Here is a 26572-nt window from a genome sequence, read left to right on the forward strand (position 1 = left end):
AGAATAGATTAAGAAAAAAACAGTATACATTTCTTTACGGTATATAGAGACGTGAGTGTCAAAATGCCTAAAAATCAATATTTCTTTATGACAACAAATAGCTATAACATTGAAAAATTCACAATAATTATAAACTATATGGACAATAAAATATCGAATATGTATTCAATTGAACAAGAAATTATAGACCTAGTTGTTAAAAAGCAATTTCAAAAACCCCTCAAACTATAAACTAAATAACAATAATAGACGGATTATTGTTCATATCATATTATATATATTATTCATATCATAACGCACCAAAAACTCTGTTAATTTCAAGAGATAAATTTCATGAGTTTATTTAATTTATTCAATGGAATCACCTTTATATCGGTGGCACACATTTATCAGTTAATGGTACATCCTTTTTACAGACAAAATTAATTAAAAATAACATTAGCCACAATCTAAATATTACTACATAACATCAAAACAAAATGTAAACTAATTAATTAAATCTGTATGGAAATAGATAATACTTAAACTGTACAATATATACAGTATAACCAATAAACAAAACCTAAAATAAAAAAGTTACTATGTAGGCCTACAAATTAAACTCGAGTTCAAATCAAGCTATCGTATGACGCCTGTAAAGTTCTTAACGTATTTTATCTATGTTTAGACTGATATGGATACTGCAATATTATTTTATTATTTATTTCAGAAATCAGATATAGAATGGAAATAAAATATCAAATTTAATGTGTGCGGGTGTGTGTTGGGCGGGGTGGTATTCAGTGTGTAAACACGTGAAGGATAATACAAAATAGAATAAAACAATTAAAAGTTAACTAATATACATACCCCCAAAAAAGAAGAAAGAACATAAGAAAACATTGGGGAAGTTTATACAATTACAATGACCAGCATTTGTTTTTATTGACATGTTGGTTATAAATTTGCTTGCGTCATGCAGTAGCTAGGCTTTAATTTAATGTATTGAATTTTTAGTGCATGCAACAACAACATAATTAAATTATATGGCGATGTCTAACGAAGTAGGACATGACACGCATAATTTATATCATAAATGAAATATGTAAAATAGAAATAGAGGAGGATTTCAATTTAATATAATCTAACTTGCACAAGTCAATAAGACTAAAATATATACTCACGACACGATGGCCAATCAGCATTAGGGATCGTGCAATTCATTGATGGATCATCACAAGGTCCTGGTGAGAAACTACATTCATTATCCTCAGTTCCACTTGGAAAATTGTCAATATCTAATTATTAAAAATGCATATCAATATTGAAAGAAAAGTGGTGAAGATGCATTGTTTACTTACAACATTTGTGTACAAAAGAATAGAGATTTTACTGTGTAATTTGAACTATCGCTCCACTGATAAGAAAGTGCTTATTTTCAACAACAACAAAAAACTTCAAAATTATGAAGCATAGAGGAAACTATAGATCGATAATTATTGGAATGTATGATCAATAGAAATGTTTTGCCCGCATCTGGCCTTTAAGCATTATACCATTATTAAAATTCATACTATTCACTTGTAATATTGTTCTAGTCATTAAATTATTAATATTAACTGCATCCGTTTGGTAATTACAGTATTTATTAAATGCGCGTTGCAATTCATTATTTCTTCATTTACGTCATCTATTGCCTAAATCATCAAACACCATTTCCGCTATATTAACAAAGGTAAACTTTAAACAAAAAAGAGAGCTTACGTTACCTAACCCGTATACTTGCACCTCGCATAACGTTAGGTATTGAGATACGCCAGCAATATAAATGGACACATAACGGCCGTGTAATAATTCGCCGCACTCTACTCTGATGTACATGTTTGCCGCCACGGCGTTCGTAAATGCCGCGCCGCATTGTGGATTCACGTTGAAGGGATTTGGATTCATACCGATATGGACTTCAGTATTAACTAGACGATGAGCTAAAAGCACAAGAAAAGTCGTTAAAAGAAACTCAACAAAGATTTCATATGTGATGCAGGAGGAAATGGGTATATGGTAGTCTTTAATCTGGTGAATTAATATCATTTTTTAATGTAACGTATACATAATATTGTATAAATTCTTACTTAAGGAATCGCGATTAATAATATCTACAAATCGGATGGCGTACGCTTTCTCCAAATCAACCCTCCACCATGGTTCAAAATCTTTATCTATATATAAAATAATGTACTGTATTAGTAATAATTATACTAAATGTATTTGGTGAAAAACACTATGAACTTGTCGGATCAAATTATGTTCTTCTTCAGCATGCAATATTAATCAATCGATCACAAAATGTAGGTCTATACCTTTAGCAGTAAAATTGAACAAAATGAGATAAGCATTTCCACCTTAGGGAAAAATGTTCAAACCATTATTATCATTATATATACAGTACTGTATATCATTAATAATGCTAAATATGATGTAGGTTACAGTGCCAATATCTCACCAACAGTTTGTAGGACCTAGACAAGGCCGTAGCGAGGAGTTAAAAACAGACGAGGAGGCAAAGGTGCTTTAAATTTAATTGTTGATATAAAAATATGACGATCTGTACTGGGAAATTGGGGTGGGTGGTGAAAATTCAAAATTTCAGACTAGGCGAGCGCTTCTGGCTACGGCCCTGCCTCCTAGATTCAAACATTCATGTTTTTATATGAAAATTGATTGCTGCTAAAGACTATCTTGCCTGTGTGACAACAGAAACCGTCTTCAAATCTCGAGCTATAATGTCCATCAACCGCCAACTCCGAGCCATACGGATGTGCATCAGCATAAGCACTACTTTGTTTCGTTGGCTTGAACTTGGAAAGTAGTCCTAAATAAGAAAATTAAGTGAAAATAGGGATAATTTCACGGTTTCTAAGCAGTTACGCATAATGACGGCTATTGGCACGATGAAAGAGCAAACGCGCAAACCCGTGCAAATAGAAACAAATTGTACTTAGGCGATTGTGTACGTAACGTTTACACTGTGTCATACATCAGACATTTCGTTGCTCTTCATTGTTAAATATAATGATAGTTTACTTAACAATTGTGTGTCAATATTCGGCTGTTTCAAAATAATCACTACACAATCGCAGGCATAATTATTACAGAACACTTAACTAATGGTTAGCGCTTTGCTGCTGTGTGTATAATTGCCATTACACGCGGTGTTTTAATTATATCGTTAATAATAATAATCAGAGACTACTTTACAATTATGTATGCATTTGACTGTATAGTATTAGATATTGATATTCATCAAAAGAGTCGTAAAAATATACCTATGCTTCCCATTAAAAAAAATCGATGCTGGTAATGAAATATAATAGGTATGATTTCACCACTGTATTACGAAGAATTGTGGACATCGTGTGTGGTTATAAAGTAAGATTGTGTACTGTCCCTAAAGCTCTGTCTCACCGTGTCATATATCACATTTTTTGTCACATTAAAGTTTGATAGTGTAGACAGAGCTTTATGAAGTCTAAACGTGTATTGCTGAATTTAACGATACAGTAGCATTCCTATTATGGAATTATTTAATAAGGTTGTTCCCATATTTATTGTCATTCATTCTTTTCACGGCAAAGGGTCCAATTAAAGAGATTCCCTGGATATGGGTATGTGTTTACTGTGTGTATCTAGTAAGACATCGTTACTTGGCAAAAAGTTGTTATTAGGCAATACAAATTATATGTGTAGGTCCATGCATGTGAAAAGTACAAATTCAATGTTCTCCATTGTCATGGAGCTGTAGCTTGGTGGTTAATGTGCTTGTTTTCAAATCCCAAGGTACTGACCTAGTGCCAGGGTTGTACCTCACGACTCTTTCAACTCCACTCCATAAGCCTCATATGATACTTGGTTTTAAGAACAATAACTTAAATTATTACAATAGTTTACCCATCCTGTAATTGGCGAATGCGTATGAAATAATTTAAAAGTTTTTTAAAATTTTAAAAGAAGACATTTTTCTTTTCTCGTTCTTTCACATTGGTTGCCATTCTCTGTTTGAACTCCATCATACCCATACACATGATCTAATTCCACCGCTGTAGGATTATTTTAAATAGATGATTAAAACAAAATTACCCAATTTGATAGCTTTCCATCTAATATCGAAACCTTTGTTATTGTAAATATTGTCAGATGTAAAAATTAATACAAGTGAAGACCCTTCTGAAATTACTGGCCAGACAGTATTACCACAGAACCTACAAGATGAGAAAAACTGATTATGACTATATATTAATCCATAAAATTAAACGAATTGTTTTTACATTTGCTAAAAAATATGAGAGAGTTTATACGTATACACATTTTCCTACTGCTGCAGAAGGCCTATATATCTATGTTTCACGGTTTTTATTAACTGTTAAATCAATAATAAATAGCTGGAGATAGCAGCATATTTATTCAAAACCATCGAACAGTATTCAATTTAAAATATCGAAATTTCAGTAACTATATTTTTACGGCAGTAATTACCCTTGCCCCAAGTCTGTATTTAATGTCTTTTTTATGTTAGTCCATCAGTCGACCTTTCGATTTTGTTTCTTCCAAAAAGTAGTATACGTATGAAACGCCATATGTGCCAAAATATTTGTCTTTTTACCAATCATATAAGTCAAAATTCCAATCTGGAACCCAGACTAGGCATTAAATAACAATTTGTAGAAATGACGTAACACATGATTCATGTTATTTACCTATAATCGTATTGTTTGTCGTTAACCCCCTCTGTATAAACGTCAAGATAATCATATCTACAACGGTCGTTAAACTCAACGTCAAAAAATACAAAGGCTATCTGTACAACATACTCATCTGGCACCTATTGGTCAAAATAATAACAGCATCTATTAGGTGATCTATTATATACTTTTATTTAAAAAACCAATATAGCAACGTTAAAGGGGGGTTCCGGGTTTAAAATGAATAGTAAAAAATGTAAAATATATATATATATTGTTTGTTTGTCTCTTGAACGGTAAAAGTTTCAATTTATATAAGCGCCCAGTGAAGCAGAACGAAGGCTGTGAAATGAGGCCAGATTACAAGTGCAGCTACGGCGATATGACACTGTGTTACAGAATAGGAAATTCGTGAAATGGTCAATCTTCCGACGACTCGTTATCATTAACAATATCAATTACTTTTGTGAAATTATACTTATCTGATGTAATTTTAGTCGGTCTTCCCATTTATGAAGTCAATTTTCTATGAAAATTTATCAAAACAGTGAAAACTTAGATATGTTTGCACTTTACGTTTGCCGATTTTCGCACTGACTTAGGGAAAGCCTTCAAAATCAATGAAGCGTAACGTATACATTCCTGAGCGAGGAGAGCGAGACGACGATACACGTGCTCTCTCTGTCCATGCCTGGCATCGTCACGTGATAAGCAGATACAGTATACAATACCAAACTGGTCGGGTCGAGTATACCCCGTCTATAATCACAACATGAACGATGTACAGTATTTGATTGAAGGTCGACTCGACCTACCGGAATGGTATAGATAATATAGCTCGAATGAGAGAGTTGGAATATTTGTAAACATAAGTATTGCTAATTTTAACAAGTGTAGCCTATAGTAAAAGGCCTGGTAGTATCAATTTGCATAGGGTTTTAACTGGGCCGGATCGGCCAGGTCTCCTTCCTACTACCTGGTCTACTTGCTTGATGCAGTATCCGCTTTTTTGGAGAGTAAACTAGGCCTATTTTTTAGGCCTACTTAGACGATCGGGACACCATAGGCATACGTACGTGCGGACGGCGATCGGACCTTGTTTTGCCTCAATATTTACAGCCGATTTTGTAGAACGTTTTAGGTTTAGATTGTTTAGGAGTTTGGTTGATAGGATGGGTTTGGATCCACTGAGTTTTGTTATTTATGGGCCAATCGTTTAGTAGTACTAGTAGGCTAGCTAGGCCCATGATGGGCCCCAATGTAAAACGTAGGGTAGCCATCGTGGCATGGAATCCCTAGTCAGAATGGCTCTCACCCATGACAAAAAATAATACTAGGCTAGGCCTAGCCTAGTACTTGAAGCCGATAATACGATCTGTACTATTCGAGGTATAAAAATAGTATAACTGTATACAATCTATATATAATCTGTACTAAATTTTGTATTTCATTAAATGTCAAATAAATATATGCTACTACTGTTATTATTACACTTTAGGCCTAGCTTAGAAAATCTACAAAAAATGTATTTCACAATGATCGGGTGGTTGTCGTTTGACAGGGGAGAGGGATGTAAATTTAGTTGACAAACACACTCGTACATGACGTCGCGAGTTTGGAATCCACTGATGACGTGATTTTGTGAATATCTCATGAATATTAATGAGCTTCCCTAAGCTGCTGAAAAACAGACTTTCCATGAATTTACCCTAAAATGTATATGAAATTTAATTTTTTTAATTTCTCGTTATTACTTCTTCATTCTGACATGTCTATATTGTTATAATATTTTTTATTTAATAAATAAACGATATTTAAAAGCAATTTTAAACCCAGAATCCCCCTTTAAGCCACTACAACACTTTATGTGACAAAAAAATGTAATGTGCCCATAGGTCTATATGGACACGATGATGTCATATCACAATCATATCTAAGCATATCACTACCATATTTGGGCACATCACACTTTTTTGTCAAACTAATTTGATAGTGTAGACAGAGCTTTACAGCTTGTGGCCAATGGCCATATTGCGTGTAACCTTTTAATACAGGCTCTTAAAAATATTAAATAAAAAAACAATATTTAAAATACATAAAAAGGTTATATACTTACATGTATTGTCCATTCACATTGTTGGTCGTTTCCGTAATTTGCTGGATAATAGGGGGACGTAATTCGGCCCTCAGTTCCATTAAACGTCTCACTACAGCCTGAAAGAAAATAGAGTATTGATACTACTACACTACACTATCAAACTTGATGTAAAAAAAAAAATGTGATGTGCCCATATATGGACATAATGATGTCATATCACTACCCTATTTAAGCATATCACTACCATATTTAAGCATATCACTACCATATTTAAGCATATCACTACCATATTTTGGCACATCTTCGGGGACTCCTTTGGAAGTATTTGTTGTATTATTCTATTTATTTTCATTCATATTTTATGCTGTTTTATAAATTGTACTGATAAATATTACTTACACATCACACATTTTTTGTCAAACTAGTTTGATAGTGTGGACAGAGCTTTAAGCTGATTAATGTTATGACTATAATATAGATGTCAACATTAATTATAAGTGTCACAAGTGACATAAAGTTGTGTATATATTTTGCAAGTCATTCTTACTTTTCCTTTTGTTTTCACTATTTGAACCTTTCTTTTGTTTTAGGAAGCTATTGTGTGAAGCCAGTGGAGCAGAGTTTTTGTGTTGCAGAGAAGGATTGTGTGGTGTTTGCTGATTGGAGGAGAGGTATAAGAGTTAAGTTAGTGTGTGAGTTGCTGATTGGTGGAGAAGGATAAGGTGGTGATATGTGGATAATTGAGGGAATTTTGAGGGGGATGGAAATTGAGAGGAGACAGAGAAGGAGGGCTATGTTATGTTAAGCCAGAAAGGGATAGGTGAATGTTGATATGAGAAACTAAGACGTACAGGAGAAGAAGTAATTGAATTATGGTGATATAGAGCTGAAGCAGAAAAGAAATAAAGAGATATACATGAAGTTAATAAATTGTGAGTTGGAGATAATTATGGTGATATAGAGCTGAAGCAGAAAGGAAATAAAGTGATATACATGAAATTAATAAATTGTGAGTTGGAAGTAATACTATAAGGCTGTACTTAAATGTAGAACTGTTAATTGTTGAGATTACTGAGGATTAATTAAAATTGTGAATGTAAATTGACGGAAGAAATAACTGTTGGAAACAGCAGAAGTTGTTGCATGTAAAGAATTGTTTGGAAATATTGAAGAGTAACTGGATTGATACTGATATTATTTTACGTGGAAAGGAGAAAGGAATAATTGGTCGGGGAGCGGATTGCAGTGCAGAACGACATCAAGAAACATTTTAACTTTATATTTGATTTATTTATATGTCAGAAAATAGGAAGAATTATAATTGATAATACAAGCAGAACGGGAGCAGAGGCGTGGGAGTTGTTTATTTGCAGAATCGTTTTAACTTTTATCTTTCTAATTTGCTTTGTGTCAGCGTAGGAGAGAAGGCAAGAAGGAACGATATTGTGGACATTTATTATTGTTTAATTATTCATCTTGTGATATTATTGTATTTGAAAGGGGGGTTTCGGGGATTTATTTAAAAATAAGAAGATTGTTGATATTTTGTTTGAAAGGATTGGGAAATTTGGGGAATTGCATAAAGTGTGTGGGGAATAGGAAGACTGTATCATTGTTTGAGAATTGGTTGGGGTTTTTTTTGTGGGTTTTTTTTGGGGGGTTTGAATTATAAAAGAAAGAATTGGTTGTCAAAGATTATTATTAAATTTTACTTTTTACATTTATATGTGTACAGTTGTGGCTATTTACCGTTGTTCATCGTTGGTTACCGGCAATTACATGTCCGAAAGAGCCGTAATTGCGGCTGTGTGACATTTATGGGGGCTCGTCCGGGAAACTTTGTAACCTAGCGTGAACATTGGTAGATGAAACAATTGTACGTGATTCTTGGATTGTCTATTTGCCATATTATTGGCATACTGTATACTTATATTGGATACTTATATATATATATATATATATTTTTTTTTTCCTTAAGAAATGGATCTCACTAAAATTGTTGACGCAGGAAAAGCGTTGGGGTTAGATGGAGTGGAATTAAGAGAGTTTGTGGAAAAGAGAGAGGAAGCTGCCAGAGAGAGAGAAGAGAGAGCACTAGAGAGAGAAGAGAGAAACAGGGAGAGAGAAGAAATGGAGCGAAACAGAGACAAGGAAGAGAGAGAGAGAAGAGAGGTACTAGAGAGGGACGAAGCAGAGAGAAAAAGAGCGAGTGAAGAAAAAGAGAGAGAAAACGAAAGGGCGAAAGAAGCTGAGACTCAGGCCTATCTTATAGAAATGCGAAGGTTAGAAATCCAATTAGAACAAGAAAAGAATCGGGCACGGCCGGGTGGTAGAGTATTACCCAATCCTGAGTCACGGGTTAAGGCCAGTAAACCTAAATTACCCCCTTTCCATGATCGAACAGATGACCTAGATGCCTATCTGAAAAGGTTTGAACGGTATGCGACTAGTCAGGAGTGGAAAGAAATTGAGTGGCCGGTTAACTTAAGTGCCCTACTAACTGGGAAGGCTCTCGAGGTTTATTCCAGGTTGTCGTCAGCTGAAGCTAACGATTACAAACTGTTGAAATTGGCTCTTCTAAAACGGTTTCAGTTAACCGCCGATGGATTTCGACATAAGTTACGAACAGCTAAGCCCGAATACGGAGAAAGCGGCCCGCAATTTGCTGCGAGGATAAGCAATTATCTTGATAGGTGGATTGACCTAGCAGAGGGGGAAAAAACCTTTCAGGGGTTAAAAGATTTATTGCTGCGAGAGCAGTTTACCGATGGGTGTGGGAAGGACCTAGCTCTGTTCCTAAGGGAACGTCAACCGAAAACGATACAAGCGATGGCTGAAATTGCGGAGCAATATTTGGAAGCTCGTGGGGGATTATTTGGTAAACCAATAGAGTTTAAACAAAAAGAGCCAAATTCTCCTCAACTCTCCTCTAATAATGTTCCCAGTACATCCTCATCACAAAGCCCTTCTAGTTTCCGTAGTCCAACTTGTTTTATATGTCATCGTGTAGGTCACTTAGCTAGAAATTGCAGAGCCTCAACTATGCATAAGCCAAACTCTCCTCCAAAATGTTACCGATGCTTAAAAACAGGACATATTGCCAGAAATTGTAGACAGGACGCCAACAGTTGCGCTGGGTTGTCTACTTCACCACAAACAGAGTCTGATTGCCAGAAATGTACAAAACAACACGAATGTAAAGCCAAAGAAGAAATTCCCGATGTGGGTGCCAGTATGGTTACGAAAATGTCAGAGTCTTTAAATCAATGTTGTATCAATAATGATGGTGATAAGGTCACTCTTCAATGTGGGCACTGTCTTCCAATTATGACAGCGGCTCTAAATAATTCAATTAGTAAAATGCCCGGTTATACAGGTTGTGTTGGGTCACGCTGCGTCTCTGTTCTTCGTGACAGTGGCTGTAGTGGGGTGGTTGTGAAGAAAGATCTTGTATCAGCCGAACAACTTACTGGTAAGGAGAAAACCTGTGTGCTGATTGATGGCACGGTCCGCAACTTACCGGTTGCATTAATACATGTTAATACTCCATTTTTTTCAGGAAAGACGTATGCACTATGTATGAATAACCCTATTTATGACTTGATATTAGGTAATATTGCAGGAGTACGAGCACCAGGAAATCCAGATCCCACATGGACAGAGCGAAATCTTCAAGGATGTTCTGTTGTTACCCGGTCTCAAGCTAACACTATGGATAAACCATTCAGAACACTTAAAACTACAGAAATACACAAGCAAATCATCACAGCGGGAATTATGAAAACCGCCCAGCAACAAGATATCAGCCTTGCAAAATTCAAGGATCTTGCAGAGAAACAAACTACAACTGTGAGTAACAAACAAGCCGAGGCTAGGTTTATTTATCATAAAGACCTATTATATAGGCAATTTTCCTCTCCTAATATTGAACACGGGGATAAGTTTACCCAACTAGTAGTGCCAGCTGACTATCGACGCCAGGTAATGCGCCAAGCCCATGAAACCTTATTAGGAGGACACCAAGGGGTAAAAAAGACGACAGATAAAGTGTTGACAACATTTTGGTGGCCTGGGGTAACTGCAGATATTACTCGATATTGTCGATCCTGTGACATTTGTCAGAGAACTGTACAAAAAGGTAGAGTTACGAAAGTGCCTCTAGGAAGCATGCCTTTGATCGAGGTGCCGTTTGAACGGATTGCCGTTGATATAGTTGGTCCCATTTTCCCCATGTCTAAAGGTCGTAATCGTTATATACTCACAATAATAGATTTTGCTACTCGTTATCCAGAGGCAGTGCCTCTACCAAATATTGAAGCTGAACGGGTTGCTGAGGCCTTGGTTGGTGTTTTCTCTAGACTTGGTATCCCGAAAGAAATGCTTACCGATAGGGGATCACAATTTACATCTGAAGTCATGAGGCAAGTTAGTAAGTTGTTGTCTATACGTCAGGTAATGACATCTCCATATCACCCAGCTTGTAATGGTTTGGTCGAACGGTTCAATGGAACACTCAAACAAATGCTGAAACGTATGTGTGCAGAAAGGCCTTCTGATTGGGATCGTTACATTGACCCACTACTTTTTGCGGTTAGGGAATCTTCACAGGAAAGTTTAGGGTTTTCTCCTTTTGAACTGTTATATGGCCGTACCGTACGAGGACCCATGTCCATCCTAAGGGAATTGTGGACCGAAGAAATCGAAACACCAGAAACAAAAACCACCTACCAGTACGTTATGGATTTACGGGAACGACTACATGAAACCTGTCAGATGGCTCAGAAGAATCTACAAAAATCTAAGGTCAGGTACAAACAATATTATGACAAAAAGAGTAAGTCCCGGGAATTTGAGGTTGGGGATAAGGTACTACTTTTATTACCCACAGACAAAAACAAACTATTGCTTCAATGGAAAGGTCCTTTTAAGGTTGTAAAGAAATTTGGGTATCTAGACTACCAAATTGACCTTAACGGGAAATTCAAAATATTTCACGCCAATCTCTTGAAAAAGTATTATGAGCGAACCGCAGACATTAGTGCTGCCTTAGGGGTATCCGAGCTTTCTGGTATCCTTGAATTAGCTAGCACCGCTGTTATTGAATGCGAACCTAATGAAACATTTACAAATAACCAAAATTATCATCTATCTAATGAGAATCTTTTACAGCTCCACCCTCTACTAGCAAAAGAAACAACAGCCGACATCCACATCAACGAAAGCCTGGATGATACACTAAAGCATGAGGTGCACCGACTTATCGGAAACTACAAAGATGTACTGACGGATTTACCGGGTAAGACTACACTTGGGCAGCATGAAATCAAGCTGGAAACTGATGATACAATCCGTTCCAAGCCCTATCCACTTCCACATGCGTTGCGAGGTACCATTAAGGATGAGGTAAATATGATGTTAAATCTGGGTGTAGTGGAGCCTTCAGGGGCACCGTTTGCCTCTCCAATAGTATTGGTAAAGAAACCGGATGGGTCAAATCGATTCTGCGTGGACTTTCGAAAACTTAATCAGGTTACAGTTTTTGACGCCGAACCGATTCCGGACCAAGAGGAACTGTTCACAAAGTTGGCCCATGATCATTATTTTACTAAGATAGATTTAAGTAAAGGGTATTGGCAAGTTCCCATGGATGAAGCGTCAAAACCTTTAACAGCCTTTCTAACACCAGATGGTTTGTTTCAATTTAATGTCATGCCGTTCGGCTTAGTCAATGCACCGGCTACTTTCAGTCGTATCATGAGAAAATTACTCAAAGGAATGGATAATACACTTAATTATATTGATGACATTCTAATTCACACAGCTTCTTGGGATCAACATATGAAATGTTTGTCTGAATTGTTTGGACGTCTCCGCAGGGCCAATCTAACTGCTCGACCAAGCAAATGTTTCATTGGTTATGAAACAATCGAGTTTCTTGGCCATGTGGTAGGGAAAGGACATGTTCAACCTCGAGTGGAGAAGATACAAAGTATCTTGTCAGCCAAACAACCAGAAACAAAGAAACAACTCCGGTCATTCCTTGGGATGACCAACTACTATAGAAAGTTCATTCCTAATTACTCTGTGATTGCTTGTCCATTAACCGACAAAACGAAGAATCGGGAACCTAACCGAATATGTTGGGAGAAGGCCCAGGAAAGTGCGTTTGTTAAACTTAAGGAAAAATTAAACAGTACTCCAATTTTATGCCTTCCTAATTTAAACAAAGATTTTATTTTGAGAACAGATGCGTCCGAATATGGAGTGGGAGCGGTTCTAATGCAGCAGTATGGTGACGTGAAGTTTCCCGTGGCGTACGCTAGCAAGAAACTGCTTCCTCGAGAAAAAGCATATTCAGTGATGGAAAAAGAATGCTTAGCCATTGTATGGAGTGTACGAAAATTTGAGTCTTATTTATATGGACGAAACTTCACGTTGGAAACTGATCACCAGCCGCTTGTGTTTATGCACAGAGCGAAATTGTCCAATGGGCGAATTATGAGATGGGCCCTGGCTCTACAACCGTACAAGTTCCGAATAGAGGCGATTAAAGGCAGTGAAAATGTAGGAGCTGATTATTTAAGTCGAGTGTAAATAGGACCCGTCACGGTATGGAGAAAATGTTGATACATTATTCTTTTAGAGGGGAGTAAATGTCACAAGTGACATAAAGTTGTGTATATATTTTGCAAGTCATTCTTACTTTTCCTTTTGTTTTCACTATTTGAACCTTTCTTTTGTTTTAGGAAGCTATTGTGTGAAGCCAGTGGAGCAGAGTTTTTGTGTTGCAGAGAAGGATTGTGTGGTGTTTGCTGATTGGAGGAGAGGTATAAGAGTTAAGTTAGTGTGTGAGTTGCTGATTGGTGGAGAAGGATAAGGTGGTGATATGTGGATAATTGAGGGAATTTTGAGGGGGATGGAAATTGAGAGGAGACAGAGAAGGAGGGCTATGTTATGTTAAGCCAGAAAGGGATAGGTGAATGTTGATATGAGAAACTAAGACGTACAGGAGAAGAAGTAATTGAATTATGGTGATATAGAGCTGAAGCAGAAAAGAAATAAAGAGATATACATGAAGTTAATAAATTGTGAGTTGGAGATAATTATGGTGATATAGAGCTGAAGCAGAAAGGAAATAAAGTGATATACATGAAATTAATAAATTGTGAGTTGGAAGTAATACTATAAGGCTGTACTTAAATGTAGAACTGTTAATTGTTGAGATTACTGAGGATTAATTAAAATTGTGAATGTAAATTGACGGAAGAAATAACTGTTGGAAACAGCAGAAGTTGTTGCATGTAAAGAATTGTTTGGAAATATTGAAGAGTAACTGGATTGATACTGATATTATTTTACGTGGAAAGGAGAAAGGAATAATTGGTCGGGGAGCGGATTGCAGTGCAGAACGACATCAAGAAACATTTTAACTTTATATTTGATTTATTTATATGTCAGAAAATAGGAAGAATTATAATTGATAATACAAGCAGAACGGGAGCAGAGGCGTGGGAGTTGTTTATTTGCAGAATCGTTTTAACTTTTATCTTTCTAATTTGCTTTGTGTCAGCGTAGGAGAGAAGGCAAGAAGGAACGATATTGTGGACATTTATTATTGTTTAATTATTCATCTTGTGATATTATTGTATTTGAAAGGGGGGTTTCGGGGATTTATTTAAAAATAAGAAGATTGTTGATATTTTGTTTGAAAGGATTGGGAAATTTGGGGAATTGCATAAAGTGTGTGGGGAATAGGAAGACTGTATCATTGTTTGAGAATTGGTTGGGTTTTTTTTTGTGGGTTTTTTTTGGGGGGTTTGAATTATAAAAGAAAGAATTGGTTGTCAAAGATTATTATTAAATTTTACTTTTTACATTTATATGTGTACAGTTGTGGCTATTTACCGTTGTTCATCGTTGGTTACCGGCAATTACATGTCCGAAAGAGCCGTAATTGCGGCTGTGTGACAATAAGAGAGTGTACAAATGGAATAAATTATGCATACTCATGTAAACTAGGATTAGGAATGTTAAAACCTATACAAAGTTGGATCTTAGGCTGATTGAGTGTTTTTGTTAGCATAAATGTAGACCTATAATTGATCAAATAGATTGAACTACAAGAAACAACACGATACTGTATTCCTTTGTACAGAAAGAATAGCGTGAATTGTTTTCTGATTCTGTCAAAGATGTAAAATTATGTAGACGTTTTTTTTAAATACCTTGTACTATGGTTGATTTAATCATAAACAAAAATCAACTTACTAGCACAGTTTATATTTGGTTGTCCAACATCACACCACTCCCACCTAACGTCTGGATCGGTTGTATAACACCAAGTTTGATCATCCGGTTCTGGGTTGCGACAATAGTTGTGGTCTCCTATGCCCGTGTTTGGATGCGTTTGATCGCTATACCCATGCTCGTGAGGAGACTGTGACGTCCAGTACTGACATGCTCTGCCACTTGGTGTAACACTTACCGTGCCACGGTAATCGGCTGCATTTTCCAAATGGTAACATTCTGAAAACAAACATTGCAAATTACTTCTGATTCTCTTCCTAATTAACAGAATAAAGAAGTCTTCAATAACATGAATGGACTTCAATAAACACCAGAGTTTTGTAGCTAGGAAGTTGTTATTATTATGGGCCCTCGTCACGAAAAATCATTAGAACAAAGCTAATAAGACGCAGAATAATGAAATTTAAAGAAAGATTAAACAATTGGGTAAAATACCATGGGCTGTCGGTTGTTTTAATAAAAATTCATGACATCAGCAAGAGTAAGATCTTGTATTCCTTTGCCAACAATTCAAATTGGGGTTTTTTTTCAGGGAAGAGTATTCGTCAATTTTAACGTTAAGCACTCCTATTATGGGAAATTGTTGAGACCCTCGGAGTTCCCCTTTAATAAGAGTGTTCCCTGTAGCGTTAAAACATATTTATTGTCATTAATTCCTTTCACGGCAAAGGGAAATTGTTTTTTTTCCCCGGGAAGAGTACGGTATTCGTTTAATTTTAAGGTTGAATTTATGATTAATTTACACTTTTGAAATACACTTTATTTATTCACGAGAATGATGTGCAATACAACTTGTTCAATCAATATTGATTGTTTTTACACAAGTTCGTGATATTACAAAAAAAGCCAACACCATATAAATAAGACAAAACAGATAGACTTGTGATAGATAGGCCTAAAATATTATGAGTTGAGAGTAATTCGTACCTGGGTATTCATTTAGTGTTGTAGATATGATAGGCCTACTGGTAGTCATATCTTCGGTAGGTTTAGCCCTACCAGTAGTAATTTCCTCGGAAGTCAACGTATAGTTTTCTGTCACAGTATCCTCTTGAATTGTAACTCCTGAAATCGAAACGTAGTTTAATACAACAATTATTTTTTGTTTGTCTTTTGTGAGGTTCACTCATAATTGATACATAATTCTTTTGATAAAAACACTTTCTTTGCAATCTAAATTGTTCTTTTAGTTTCCATTCTTATTAAGTTTTTTTATATAAAATCTATAAATGTTTTCTTTCATAAATATTATGTTTCTTAGTAACCTTAAAAATCTCTGCACAAGAGATATTAGAAATAATAGGTAGGCCTACATCGATAAATATAAAACAAGCGAACATTAAAAAAACATTTTCTTTTTTTTCTTTCTTTTAAAGAGAACCAAAAACAACTCAATAGCTATTTGTTTGTAAAGTATAGCCTTATCAATGCATTCTGTCTTTAGTAACTATCCTTTTTAGTGTCCCCCCACCCCACTTGTTTTAACTTGTAGAATAGCCTTATCAATGCTTGTCTTTAGTAACTCTCCTTTTCAGTGTCCTCCCCCACTCTTTCGACACCCCCCCCCCCCCTCCCCCCCCCCCCACACCCAAAAAAATGTTGTTAATATACCGTGATAATGAACAATCATTTGTATGAGATCATAGAAACGGTGTGTATTATGACCTATTGTAGTACTATATTGAAATATTCAATAGTCAGTGAGTCCCTCATGAAAACATAATAATGGATGAAAAATGTGCTATTTTCAGAGTTACGTGCAATAATTGTTATGTTTAATGCTTACCATATTCCATAGTTGTCATCGAAAATGTGTCATCGACGTTGTCGTCCTGCAAGTTCGAATCATTTGTAGTGATGTTTTCTTGGGCTTTTGCTAAAATTAAACCATCGTTTAAAACATGGTATGTGAATAAAAAGATCGTTATACACGAAAACGAATAGTTTTAGTTTACATTGGTGTCCAAGATGTTAAAAAGAAAAGAATATAATAACAAACTAAAAAAAAAAATCAATTTTAACCATGATTTGATCGTGAAGCAAACCGACAAATATAATCAAAATCATTCATTTTTTTTATATTGGATTGTCAGAATAATGCGGATAACATATCCATAGAAAACAAATAAAACCACACATACAAAAAAAGAAGAAACCAAGAATCGTACAGAATACAATACCTAGTGGAAATAGACGTATACACTCACAAAAAGAATTGTGCGACAGGCCCGTATACCGACAATAACTAATAAAATACATTTTCTCACAAAAAACACCAAAAGAAATTAGAAAAAAATCATTCTAGCAATAGGAACATTGTTACTGTCTTCAATGAAAATAATATTTTCACAAATCAAATAAAATTAAAAATATAAAAATACGTAGTGTGGCATACAGTATCGTCGTTCGTCATCAGTATTAAGGAACTTGTCTATTAATTGTTATTTAATATACAATTATTTTAAATGTTAAAATATGGATGTAGAAAATGATAAGGAAAATCTAGTTAACAGCTATTCTTATGAAAATTAGATTTAATATTATCACATAACCATCCCTTTTCAAAGATGTTCCGTGAAATCTAACAATAAGTAGGCCTTATTGTTGAGAGATACTACACAAAGGACAAGGACAATAGAATAAGCATAATAAAGATTAATGATCTTTTATAATTATTAAAACTAATATTTATCGCCTTAATGATTAAATAACCGCATTTAGCATGTCAACAACAACAGCAACAACAACATGTTGTCATAATAAGAGCATTTGTTGTCATCAGGAAAGTGAGTGATACGGCATGCCTAACCCTAAATTAAATATTCCACTTAGGCCTACACCCTTGTCATCCCAACAGCATTAAACTATTAAACAGCAGTATTGAGTCTGATAGAAATCTTTATTCCATTTAGGGCCAATAAGAAGGTAAGATACAGTTAATATTTGGGGGTTAGATGCTGTGACATGGGCTTGTTGTCGGAGACATGATACTGCAGAAACCAAGTAATTGTTTTGACAAAATCTTCTGCTGGGTTCTCTTAATCCCGATCCGGTAATGGAATAATTGGTTATTGTCTATGCGGGTGCCTCTATCTTAAAATCCTCACCGCCGACATCCGTTCCTAAAGGAATATGTTGGGTTTTTATTTGTGGCAGGGACAGATCTTACAAAACATAGCCTTACAAAATGTATTTTTTTACTTGTTTTAGTTGAAAAATAACAACAGAGTATGATTCTAGAATACATAAAGGTTAGATTTAATCGATCAAAATATTAAAATGTTTTTTTTTTGTCAACGTGATTTTTTGACTATTCTAGGCTGTATCTCAGTTCGGGGATTACTGACAAGCGACTGGGTTTGGCTTGTCCGTACATTTTAGAAAACCCTATCAAAATACTATTCTACAAACGATCGAGTAAGCAACCTACAGTAAATCACTTTTCTGACATTTGTTCATTTACAATTTACAAAATAGCATATACAAAATAAACTGGTCTTATTTATTTGTTTAGATATAAACAAGGCCATATTCATGGCTGCAGTCGCGTGCTCAAGTTAGTGTTTACCGACCGACCAACCGACGACCGACCGACCAACCAACCAACCGACATTGTGAGCTATAGAGTCGCGTTGCACTAAAAACTATATTATTAATATTATTAAAGAGGGAAAAAACAGAAAACATTGAGAAAAAAGTAGAAAATCTTTAGAAATTGATGAATAACACATTGAATAGATACATTTAAGGTGGTGGTGAACCACAAAAGATAAAAAAAATAGTTTTAAAAACTTGTGGCTAAAAATGTTGTATTCACTAATAAAAGTATTGTACTTTAAATATTACAATACAAAATGCAATAAAAAGGTACAACAATATCGCTCACTTTGTCTCTATTTGAACTATTTAGTTTAGCATAACTATTGTAGGGATGGGTGACTTTTTTTAACGCCGTGATTTCGGTTCTCGATTTGACCTTGACATTGCTTCGAAGCACACGAGAAATACGGATAGGGGGGCGGGATTGGCGAGGAACTGAACTTGTCCGAGTTCGACCGCTTTTTGCCAAATGTCAGTTTGATTATCACGTTTTATTAGCGAATGCAGATCATTTAGAAATGCTAACGCTAATTTATACGAACTATCATGGTAACAAGGACATTCCTAAATTTATTAAAATCATATGCAATAGGCCTAATATATTAATTCAATATTTGCAAAACAAAAAAATGGTCAGTTGAGTGTGTTTCAGATCTTTTTGATTTGTTGTTTATCTCTGACTCAAGGTTGGTAAGCGAATAAACCTAACAGTGACTGATTGATTTTAGTTTCTCGAAACGAAAACATGAAAATTCCGGAAAAAACACAAATTGAAATTTACCTTGAAAGAGGATTGTAAAAATTATCCAGATTGAAAACTTGAAAACTGAAATCGCTCCCATTATTACATACTTTCCTATTTAAGTGTTATTTTTGAATACAACCAATCCAGACTACCAGTAGTTTACTCTAAGTAATGATATATAGCTAGTGGCGCAACGCTTATAACTCGCAAATTATGCCATAAATATTGTATTTGTAGAGGGCGCATCAAGAGGTCTTATTTGCTGTATCGAATTTAGAACGAGCGAAGCATCTCTTTATTCACATCACGTGATATGTAGCTTCTAATCTAATCTAATCATCACAAATCTTTTATTTACTCTCTTTTTTATTTTTCCGTCTTTATTATAACATATCATTATTGTTATATTCGCATTAAATACTGGTACTGAATATTATACAAAATGTAATGTTTATGTAGAGATGTTTTACTGCTACATTTATTAACCAAATGGAAACATAATAGACTGAACAAATGAGCTATATGATTAGTGACAATTTGTCTTTTCTTTAAGTAAATACGATACGTTTAGGCCTATATTTGTTCATTTCCCTACAAAATTCCTTCTCCAGACATTGCTTCATTAAAAGATGTCTAGTCAATGCAAAACCAAAGCATAGTCATTCATTCCTGGCACTGTCTCGTACATCAATTATGTCAGTAGGCCTATGAAAGGGTCCGACGAAATAATAAAAATATACCGTCATTTCAGAGTATAAAAGGCACACATTTAAAACGGAGGCAGAACGTTTTATTGGAAAGTAATGTCTTCGGATCTTGTAACGAAACAAAACGTTGTGATGAGGTAAAGCACTTGAGCAACACAATGGATACGTCACTGCGTTTTCCAAAGGCAAGAAAACGGCAAAAACAAAACAAAACAAGCTATATGACTACACAATGTTTCGTACGTTTCTTTTCTTCAAGTTTATGCGATACCCCGTGACATGTAGCTTCGTAGAACACATCATTTACACCCCTTCCCGTCAAAGATGAACATTCAAAATAGTCGAGAGCACCAACCTTTGATTTCATTTCTTGGCCCTGAAAATAAACAAAATAAATAAAATACATTTTTTAATTTAAAAAAGGTAGGCTGTAATTTAATTTTAAATAAATAATCAAATCGTTATTGGTTTACTTTGGTGTAGAGACTGGGGAAAAGCTTATAATAAGTCCCTCGTTACAAATTAATTTAACTTTATTTTAAAAAAAAATACCTGTTCGTATGTAATAAACTTTGTTCCATCGTCTGCCGTTCTCAGATTCCCATCTTCATCTTCTCTTAAGTCCAACTTGGTACCAACTAGAATAAACGGTACATCGGGGCAGTGTTTGTGTATTTCGGGATACCAAAGCTTACTTACATTTTCATATGACGTTGGATTCGACAGATCGAAACAAATGATAAAAATATTCTGTTTAAAGAAAAACAAAATCAATGTTTGAGTGGTATTTGATCATAAACAATATTTCTATTGTATTTCTATATCTATTGTGTTGGTTTGCAATCGAAAATACAAAACCATGAGAACTAGAAATGTTTTTATTATTTTTTATTTTATGTCTTTAGGCAATGTGGCCAAGGATTACCAATAGTGAATTAATCACTGTCCTATCAGATAGTTGGTAATCCCGATGATAAGGTGCTATTTTGTGAACCAGTTCACAGGGGTAACCCCCTACTCTTCTCGAATAATGAACTGGGTTCTTTAAAGTGCACACAGATTATAACTGTGTACACTGGACCTACGGTGTATAGTCCTTATCCGAGAAGACTTGTTCCACCACCAGAACTAGGAGCGAGTCGGCTTCGAACCCTTGCCGATGTTGTTGTCCTTAGTAATTTAAAATTAAGTAATACCTATGGCACCTACCGCTCTAATATAACACAGTGGGCGTAACCTAGCGTAATCTTCCTGTTCGCCACGGGCGTCTTCTGTCTGTACTTCCACAACTGTATTTTCCAATGTGATTTTATGAACCTCACCACTGTCAAACCTGTACATAATACAATTTTGTTTTCATTTAATTTACACATCACAACATACTTTACTTACAAATACGTAAACCATGGATGATCGAATTAACTTAATATTAACTAATATATAAGGCACAAAATATAATTTTTTTATAAATAAAAGATTTTGTATCGTCAATCATAAATCTCTAAATGTGTTTCTCAAATTGGTTTTTTATTTACTGTATAACAAAAATAATTTTGTTAATAGTGTCGTATTCTTAATCAAGGTGCTGTATAGGCTTTATCAACTAAATTTACTTTAACAGCTAAAAACAGCAGGCTACTAACTGTAATTAAATCATGACGTATTTTCTGAAATGTTATGCTTTGTCTACACTATCAAAGTTTATGTACCCATATATGGATATAATGATGTCATATCACTACCATATTTTGGCATATAATTACTATATTTGGGCACATCACACTTGTTTTTGTCATACTAAGTTAGTGTAGACAGTGTACTTACACTGTTGGTACGTAGACTTCAGGAAACAATTGTTTGCATTTACGAATGAGGAGGCAGGTTTTCCCAACAAAACTGATGACATTAGGAATAAAAAGTAAAGTTTTATTAAATTACAACTCCATATGTATAGGCCTATACATATAGCCTATTAGTTCGTTTTTATTTCTTATCGGATTTAAGCCTATATGGATGTGTATGCAACGTGTAACTGTATAGTCGTAGCTTTTAGAAAACCTAACAATACAGTATTTAAGTCTTAAGCATATACAATACAGTATATAAGTCTAGACTCATATACTTAAGCATAGACCCGAACGTCCACTTTGTTTTGTAGCCATAACTTACCTATCGCCTACAGTTATACATCGAATACGAATCGGCTTCAATTTTAGACTCGCTCGCGACATATCTCCGTGTTTCAGAGGCCTACTCTAGCACTGTAGCTACTTACCAAGCAGCCTAGTGTTAAATATAATCATTGAAAATAACTCATATCAAACTGCCAGGCTTTTAAAGCATGTTATTATTAAATACGAACATCGATGATACATTGCTATTTTTAGAAACTGACACTTCCTGGTTTTCCAATGTCATGTTCAGTCAAGCTTGCAATTTCTTATGAATATTCAGCAGTTAATGATACACATTTAAATATTGATTTAAACTTGTCATTGATGATGAATATGCACCAAAAACTACTTCTCTCTCTGGCAGTTTTTTAGTGTGTGCGATATTACCATTAAAATGAACGATGTGCATTTTATAATGTGTAACTTACTATAATTGTTTTTGGGTGTATCTAAAAAAAGACTGACTGACGAAAAAAATAACGAATGCTACGTACGGTACGTGATACGGAATACACAAATGAAACGACAGGAATAATAGGCGTGTTAAAACAGTTCCGCCTTTTTATTTTACAGTAACCAATATGATATCCTATCCTAAACTATTATCTCACTGTGCCTTAATATAATTAAAAGTACTCAAATGTCGGATGTTGTGACGTAACAAGTGTGTTGAGGGTTGAAGAACTTTGGGAACTCTCCTCTGTTCTCTCACTGTTATGACAAGACAACAACAAAAAAACAAACAAAAAGAGCTATATGACGACACAGTTTTTTCTTTTTTTCTTGTTTCCAAGTCTATGCGATACTCCGTGACATGTAGCTTCGTAGAACACATCATTTACACCCCTTCCCGTCAAAGATGAACATTCAAAATAGTCGAGAGCACCAACCTTTGATTTCATTTCTTGGCCCTGAAAATAAAAATAAATAATTAGAAGTCTCCTTTTAAATCGTAGCCGACTAATTGTTATCCTATATATATATATATAATGACACACCTTAAAGTAAATATCTATTTATATTAGTATTACAGTTTTACAATTACAATTTAAACAATAAAAGACCATCATCACCTGTACGTATGTAATACACTTTTTTGCATCGTCTGTCGTTTTCGGATTCCCATCTTCATCTATTTTCAAATCCAACTTAGTACCAACCAGAATAAACGGTACATCGGGACAGTGTTTGTGTATTTCGGGATACCAAAGCTTACTAACATTTTCATATGATGTTGGATTCGACAGGTCGAAACAAATGACAATAACATTCTGTATTGGAGAAACATAAAACAAATTAACCAAATAAATATCTCTTTGTCTTATAATATTACTCTTTCTTAAGTTTCAAAATAATACAAAGTAATTACTGAGTGGAGTGCATGCTCGCAAACCAATTTGTAAGTACAAGAGCTTCTCCCTCTCGCGAGTGAACAACGCCATGGCAACGCCCAGCGCATCTTAACTGTCTCTTGGGAACTTAACTAAAATTATTTACAGAGATTTCACAGTTGAAGTCTTTTTGCCATTGAAATGACTTCACAAGACTGACTAGAAGAATTTATTTATTTATTTATTCGGTATATTAAAAATATATTACAAAACGACAGTCAAGGACTGAAATGAATTGCATTACAAATATATAAAAATTAGTTGAAATTGCTATAAAAATAGAAACATCCAATTAAAATTAACTATCGTACAATGAATTAAGAAAACATACATAAATAAAAAACCTCAAAACATTCACTTATTAAATATCTTAAAAACCAAAAAAAAAAAAGAACCAAACAGACATAGCAAAGGTGTTTTTCTAAAACGTAGAGCCTATACAGGAATATGGCACACTTTCAATTCAAGTTCATTGAGGAAAATCATGGATCTTTACAGAAGAAAAACATACCGCATTAATATAAGATAACGGGCGTAACCTAATGTAATCTTCATCCTGTCGCCCACGGGCGTCTTCTGTCTGTACTTTTACAACTGCATTGTCCACTGTGATTTCATGAATGTAACTATCAAACCTGTACAAAGAAAATTTGTTTTTTTATCGTCTATAGTTTTTAAGCTGAAGTTTTAAAAATAGGAAGTTGGTAGTTTTACTTTTTGTTCTTTAATAGGCCTATATGATTTTCAAGTGTCTGAGCCTATCAATGAAATGCGCCTGAGGACGGTGTGTCACAGACATTTTGTTAAAAACAATTCGCAACCCACAAATGTTATATACTTACACTGTTGGTATGTAGTCTTCAGGATATGCATTCATGCATTCACGGATGAGGAGGCAGGTCTTCCCAACTGCACTAAAATGAATAATGTACTCAATCATTTCATAATCATTTTACACAATCATACATAACATTAATTACATAACATAACATAATCATTTCACGTTCTTACCATCTTAGAAAAGCTTGATTGCAAAGTCTGCAACAGTACACTATACTTAAGTCTAGAGCCTTGTTATTAAGCATAGTTTCTAGCTTAGTTACTAGTACTATACTTACCTATCGCCTACAGTTATACACCGAATACAAATCGGCTTCAATTTCATACTCACTCGCGACATTTCCTCTCTCTGTTCAAGTAGCCTCTATAGTGTTGAATAACAACCCCTTACCGAACTGTCATGTTTTAAAGCATGTTAATACAAACATCATGATACATTGCTATATTTAGAACATGGGCTTGCCACTTCCTGGTTTTCAACGTCGTGTTGGGTCAAGCTTGCGATTTATTATGAATATTCAGCAGTGAGTGGTACACGTTTGAATATTCATTATTAACTTGTCAACCGTATCAAGTTGCTAATGAATATTCACTACTGTAATCTACCAAGAAAAAGGAAAGATTCTTAAGTCATGAATTGTACTAAACCAAATAGGCCTGATGAGCCTATATAAATATAGGCCTGATGAGCCTATGGTTAAATATAGGCCTACTAGATGAATTTTAACTTTAAAAAAAAACCAAGCCACATTTATTGAGGGCGCTTCTTTAATCACAATTCCAGGTTCGATCTTATCTTATTGCAAGTTTAAAGTCCAACTGTGTTTGTCGAATGAACCTCTTGAATAAAGGACACGTGTTAATAACTGCCTTCATCATAGACTTATAACTGATTTAATAACGGTAAGTTACTAACATACTCTTTAATTGTATGGGTCTATACTGGTATTAAGATTAATCAAAAACCTACCAGCGTTAAGGAAGTAGCCCAAGGTTCTTATTCTATAGATTAGGCCATTCCAACACTATATTTTAATAACGGAAATCCGTATTGAAAACGGTACCGCTGTTTGACAATAAAACATTATACAGTGTGTTCCGTCTTATATACATAATATTGACTCTTTCCTATTTTTTTTTTTAAGGAAAATTTGGATACAATGGATTTCCTCAATATATTAATCCTTACTCTTGCAAGTATTACAGTCACGTGGGCAGTGAAACCTACCAAATTTGCAAAAGGTAATTACAAATGTGAAAAGGTACTATTAACTATTTAAAATAATAACTCTGGCCAACTTATTAATGACTCTAAATCAAACTCAGAGGCGGTATTCATACACTGCAATGCTTCTTACACCAAGCAGGAATTATTTGTCTTACTACAGTAGCAAAATACGACATAATAATATGAGATTTGGGAGCTACAGCAAATCCAGATGGTAACCCCATTGTGGTCTTTTCTGTAGTGAAATTAGAATAACAGTACTAAACAAACAATGTATTTTTGTCAATTGTATCATGGAGTAATACTCCATGATTATATCAATACCGGCTTCGGGGTTGAACAATGTTTTACAAACGAAATAAGTTCTTTGTAAAAGTTCGTTTACATTCAAATGAGGCACAAAAGATAAATGCTTCCTTGCGATAAGTATAAAGATTCTAAACTGAGAAATGCACGATTTACGACATTTTTTTTATCTCAAAAACCAGCGAAAAGACATAAGTTTTGGGTACAATGCTAACATAATTACATTGACTTTCGATCAATACGAAACGAATAACAATAAACTGAACCAAATTAATAACGCCGGTGATTTTTTTTTTATTTGCAGAGGTTGTTTGCGAGGGATGTCATGCAGTTATAACTGGTATGTGGAGATAAAAAGTTTGTCCTACAGTAAACTCCGAGACAGTCCTGTTTACAAATGTTTGCCAATCCAAAAAATCACCTTAAATCTGGCCTACACTATCTTTATGTGACAAAAA

At 34.7% G+C, this 26572-nt stretch overlaps 5 protein-coding genes across 7 annotated transcripts in view; 2 read left to right on the forward strand and 3 right to left on the reverse strand.

The window, feature by feature from the left end:
* The window catches only part of LOC144839243 (uncharacterized), a 24255-nt gene extending 4677 nt beyond the window's left edge, over positions 1 to 19578 (reverse strand). Inside the window, exons 1-11 of the mRNA XM_078694558.1 lie at positions 19505 to 19578; positions 16910 to 16999; positions 16051 to 16188; positions 15085 to 15342; positions 6835 to 6932; positions 4734 to 4858; positions 4117 to 4238; positions 2723 to 2851; positions 2112 to 2198; positions 1749 to 1964; positions 1164 to 1277 (exon numbers count right to left, since the gene is read on the reverse strand). Of these exons, the coding sequence (XP_078550684.1) occupies positions 1164 to 1277; positions 1749 to 1964; positions 2112 to 2198; positions 2723 to 2851; positions 4117 to 4238; positions 4734 to 4858; positions 6835 to 6932; positions 15085 to 15342; positions 16051 to 16188; positions 16910 to 16999; positions 19505 to 19565 (1438 nt within the window). The 5' untranslated portion in view covers positions 19566 to 19578. The remainder of the gene's footprint in view (positions 1 to 1163; positions 1278 to 1748; positions 1965 to 2111; positions 2199 to 2722; positions 2852 to 4116; positions 4239 to 4733; positions 4859 to 6834; positions 6933 to 15084; positions 15343 to 16050; positions 16189 to 16909; positions 17000 to 19504) is intronic.
* Positions 1 to 26572, forward strand: part of LOC144839541 (uncharacterized) — a 78144-nt gene that overhangs the window by 50252 nt on the left and 1320 nt on the right. Inside the window, exons 2-4 of one of the 2 annotated variants that reach the window (XM_078694952.1) lie at positions 25365 to 25483; positions 25726 to 25822; positions 26419 to 26454. In XM_078694952.1, the coding sequence (XP_078551078.1) occupies positions 25741 to 25822; positions 26419 to 26454 (118 nt within the window). In that variant the 5' untranslated portion in view covers positions 25365 to 25483; positions 25726 to 25740. Of the gene's footprint in view, positions 1 to 25319; positions 25484 to 25725; positions 25823 to 26418; positions 26455 to 26572 lie in introns of those variants that run through there. The other variant, XM_078694954.1, reaches the window with a different exon arrangement.
* LOC144841109 (uncharacterized) lies at positions 8797 to 13410 on the forward strand. Its single transcript, XM_078697298.1, has one exon. The coding sequence runs from the start codon at positions 8797 to 8799 to the stop codon at positions 13408 to 13410; it is 4614 nt and encodes a 1537-aa protein (XP_078553424.1).
* Positions 20025 to 22535, reverse strand: LOC144840000 (ras-related C3 botulinum toxin substrate 1-like). The gene is made up of 5 exons (XM_078695613.1): positions 22345 to 22535; positions 22000 to 22071; positions 21385 to 21508; positions 20728 to 20925; positions 20025 to 20551 (listed from the first exon to the last, which is right to left on the reverse strand). Exons 1-5 carry the CDS (start codon positions 22404 to 22406, stop codon positions 20393 to 20395), a joined length of 615 nt encoding a protein of 204 aa, XP_078551739.1. The 5' UTR covers positions 22407 to 22535; the 3' UTR covers positions 20025 to 20392.
* LOC144839999 (ras-related protein Rac1-like) lies at positions 22919 to 25016 on the reverse strand. 2 transcript variants are annotated; one of them, XM_078695611.1, is made up of 5 exons: positions 24859 to 25016; positions 24583 to 24654; positions 24252 to 24375; positions 23423 to 23620; positions 22922 to 23260 (listed from the first exon to the last, which is right to left on the reverse strand). In XM_078695611.1, the coding sequence occupies exons 1-5, from the start codon at positions 24918 to 24920 to the stop codon at positions 23102 to 23104; spliced, it is 615 nt and encodes a 204-aa protein (XP_078551737.1). In that variant the 5' UTR covers positions 24921 to 25016; the 3' UTR covers positions 22922 to 23101. The 2 variants fall into 2 exon arrangements, with proteins under 2 accessions (XP_078551738.1, XP_078551737.1); XM_078695612.1 differs by lacking the exon at positions 24583 to 24654 and having other exon boundaries at positions 22919 to 23260; positions 24859 to 24963.

The sequence above is a fragment of the Antedon bifida genome, chromosome 4 (genome assembly GCF_963402885.1).
Source record: "Antedon bifida chromosome 4, ecAntBifi1.1, whole genome shotgun sequence".
Taxonomy (NCBI): domain Eukaryota; kingdom Metazoa; phylum Echinodermata; class Crinoidea; order Comatulida; family Antedonidae; genus Antedon; species Antedon bifida.

Bases quoted from the DNA above. Each gene is read 5' to 3' on its own strand.
- LOC144840000 (XM_078695613.1), bottom strand. From the start codon at position 22,406: ATGTCGCGAGCGAGTCTAAAATTGAAGCCGATTCGTATTCGATGTATA. The intron at 20,926-21,384 runs GTAGGTGCCATA...TTCTTTAAACAG, and splicing joins CACTGTGTTATATTAGAGCG to AATATTTTTATCATTTGTTT. The intron at 20,552-20,727 runs GTATTTTTTTTT...GTTTATTTTCAG, and splicing joins AGTTTATTACATACGAACAG to GGCCAAGAAATGAAATCAAA.
- LOC144841109 (XM_078697298.1), top strand. From the start codon at position 8,797: ATGGATCTCACTAAAATTGTTGACGCAGGAAAAGCGTTGGGGTTAGAT.
- LOC144839999 (XM_078695611.1), bottom strand. From the start codon at position 24,920: ATGTCGCGAGTGAGTATGAAATTGAAGCCGATTTGTATTCGGTGTATA. The intron at 24,655-24,858 runs GTAAGTATAGTA...TATTCATTTTAG, and splicing joins TGTATAACTGTAGGCGATAG to TGCAGTTGGGAAGACCTGCC. The intron at 23,621-24,251 runs GTATGTTTTTCT...TCTCCAATACAG, and splicing joins CGTTATCTTATATTAATGCG to AATGTTATTGTCATTTGTTT.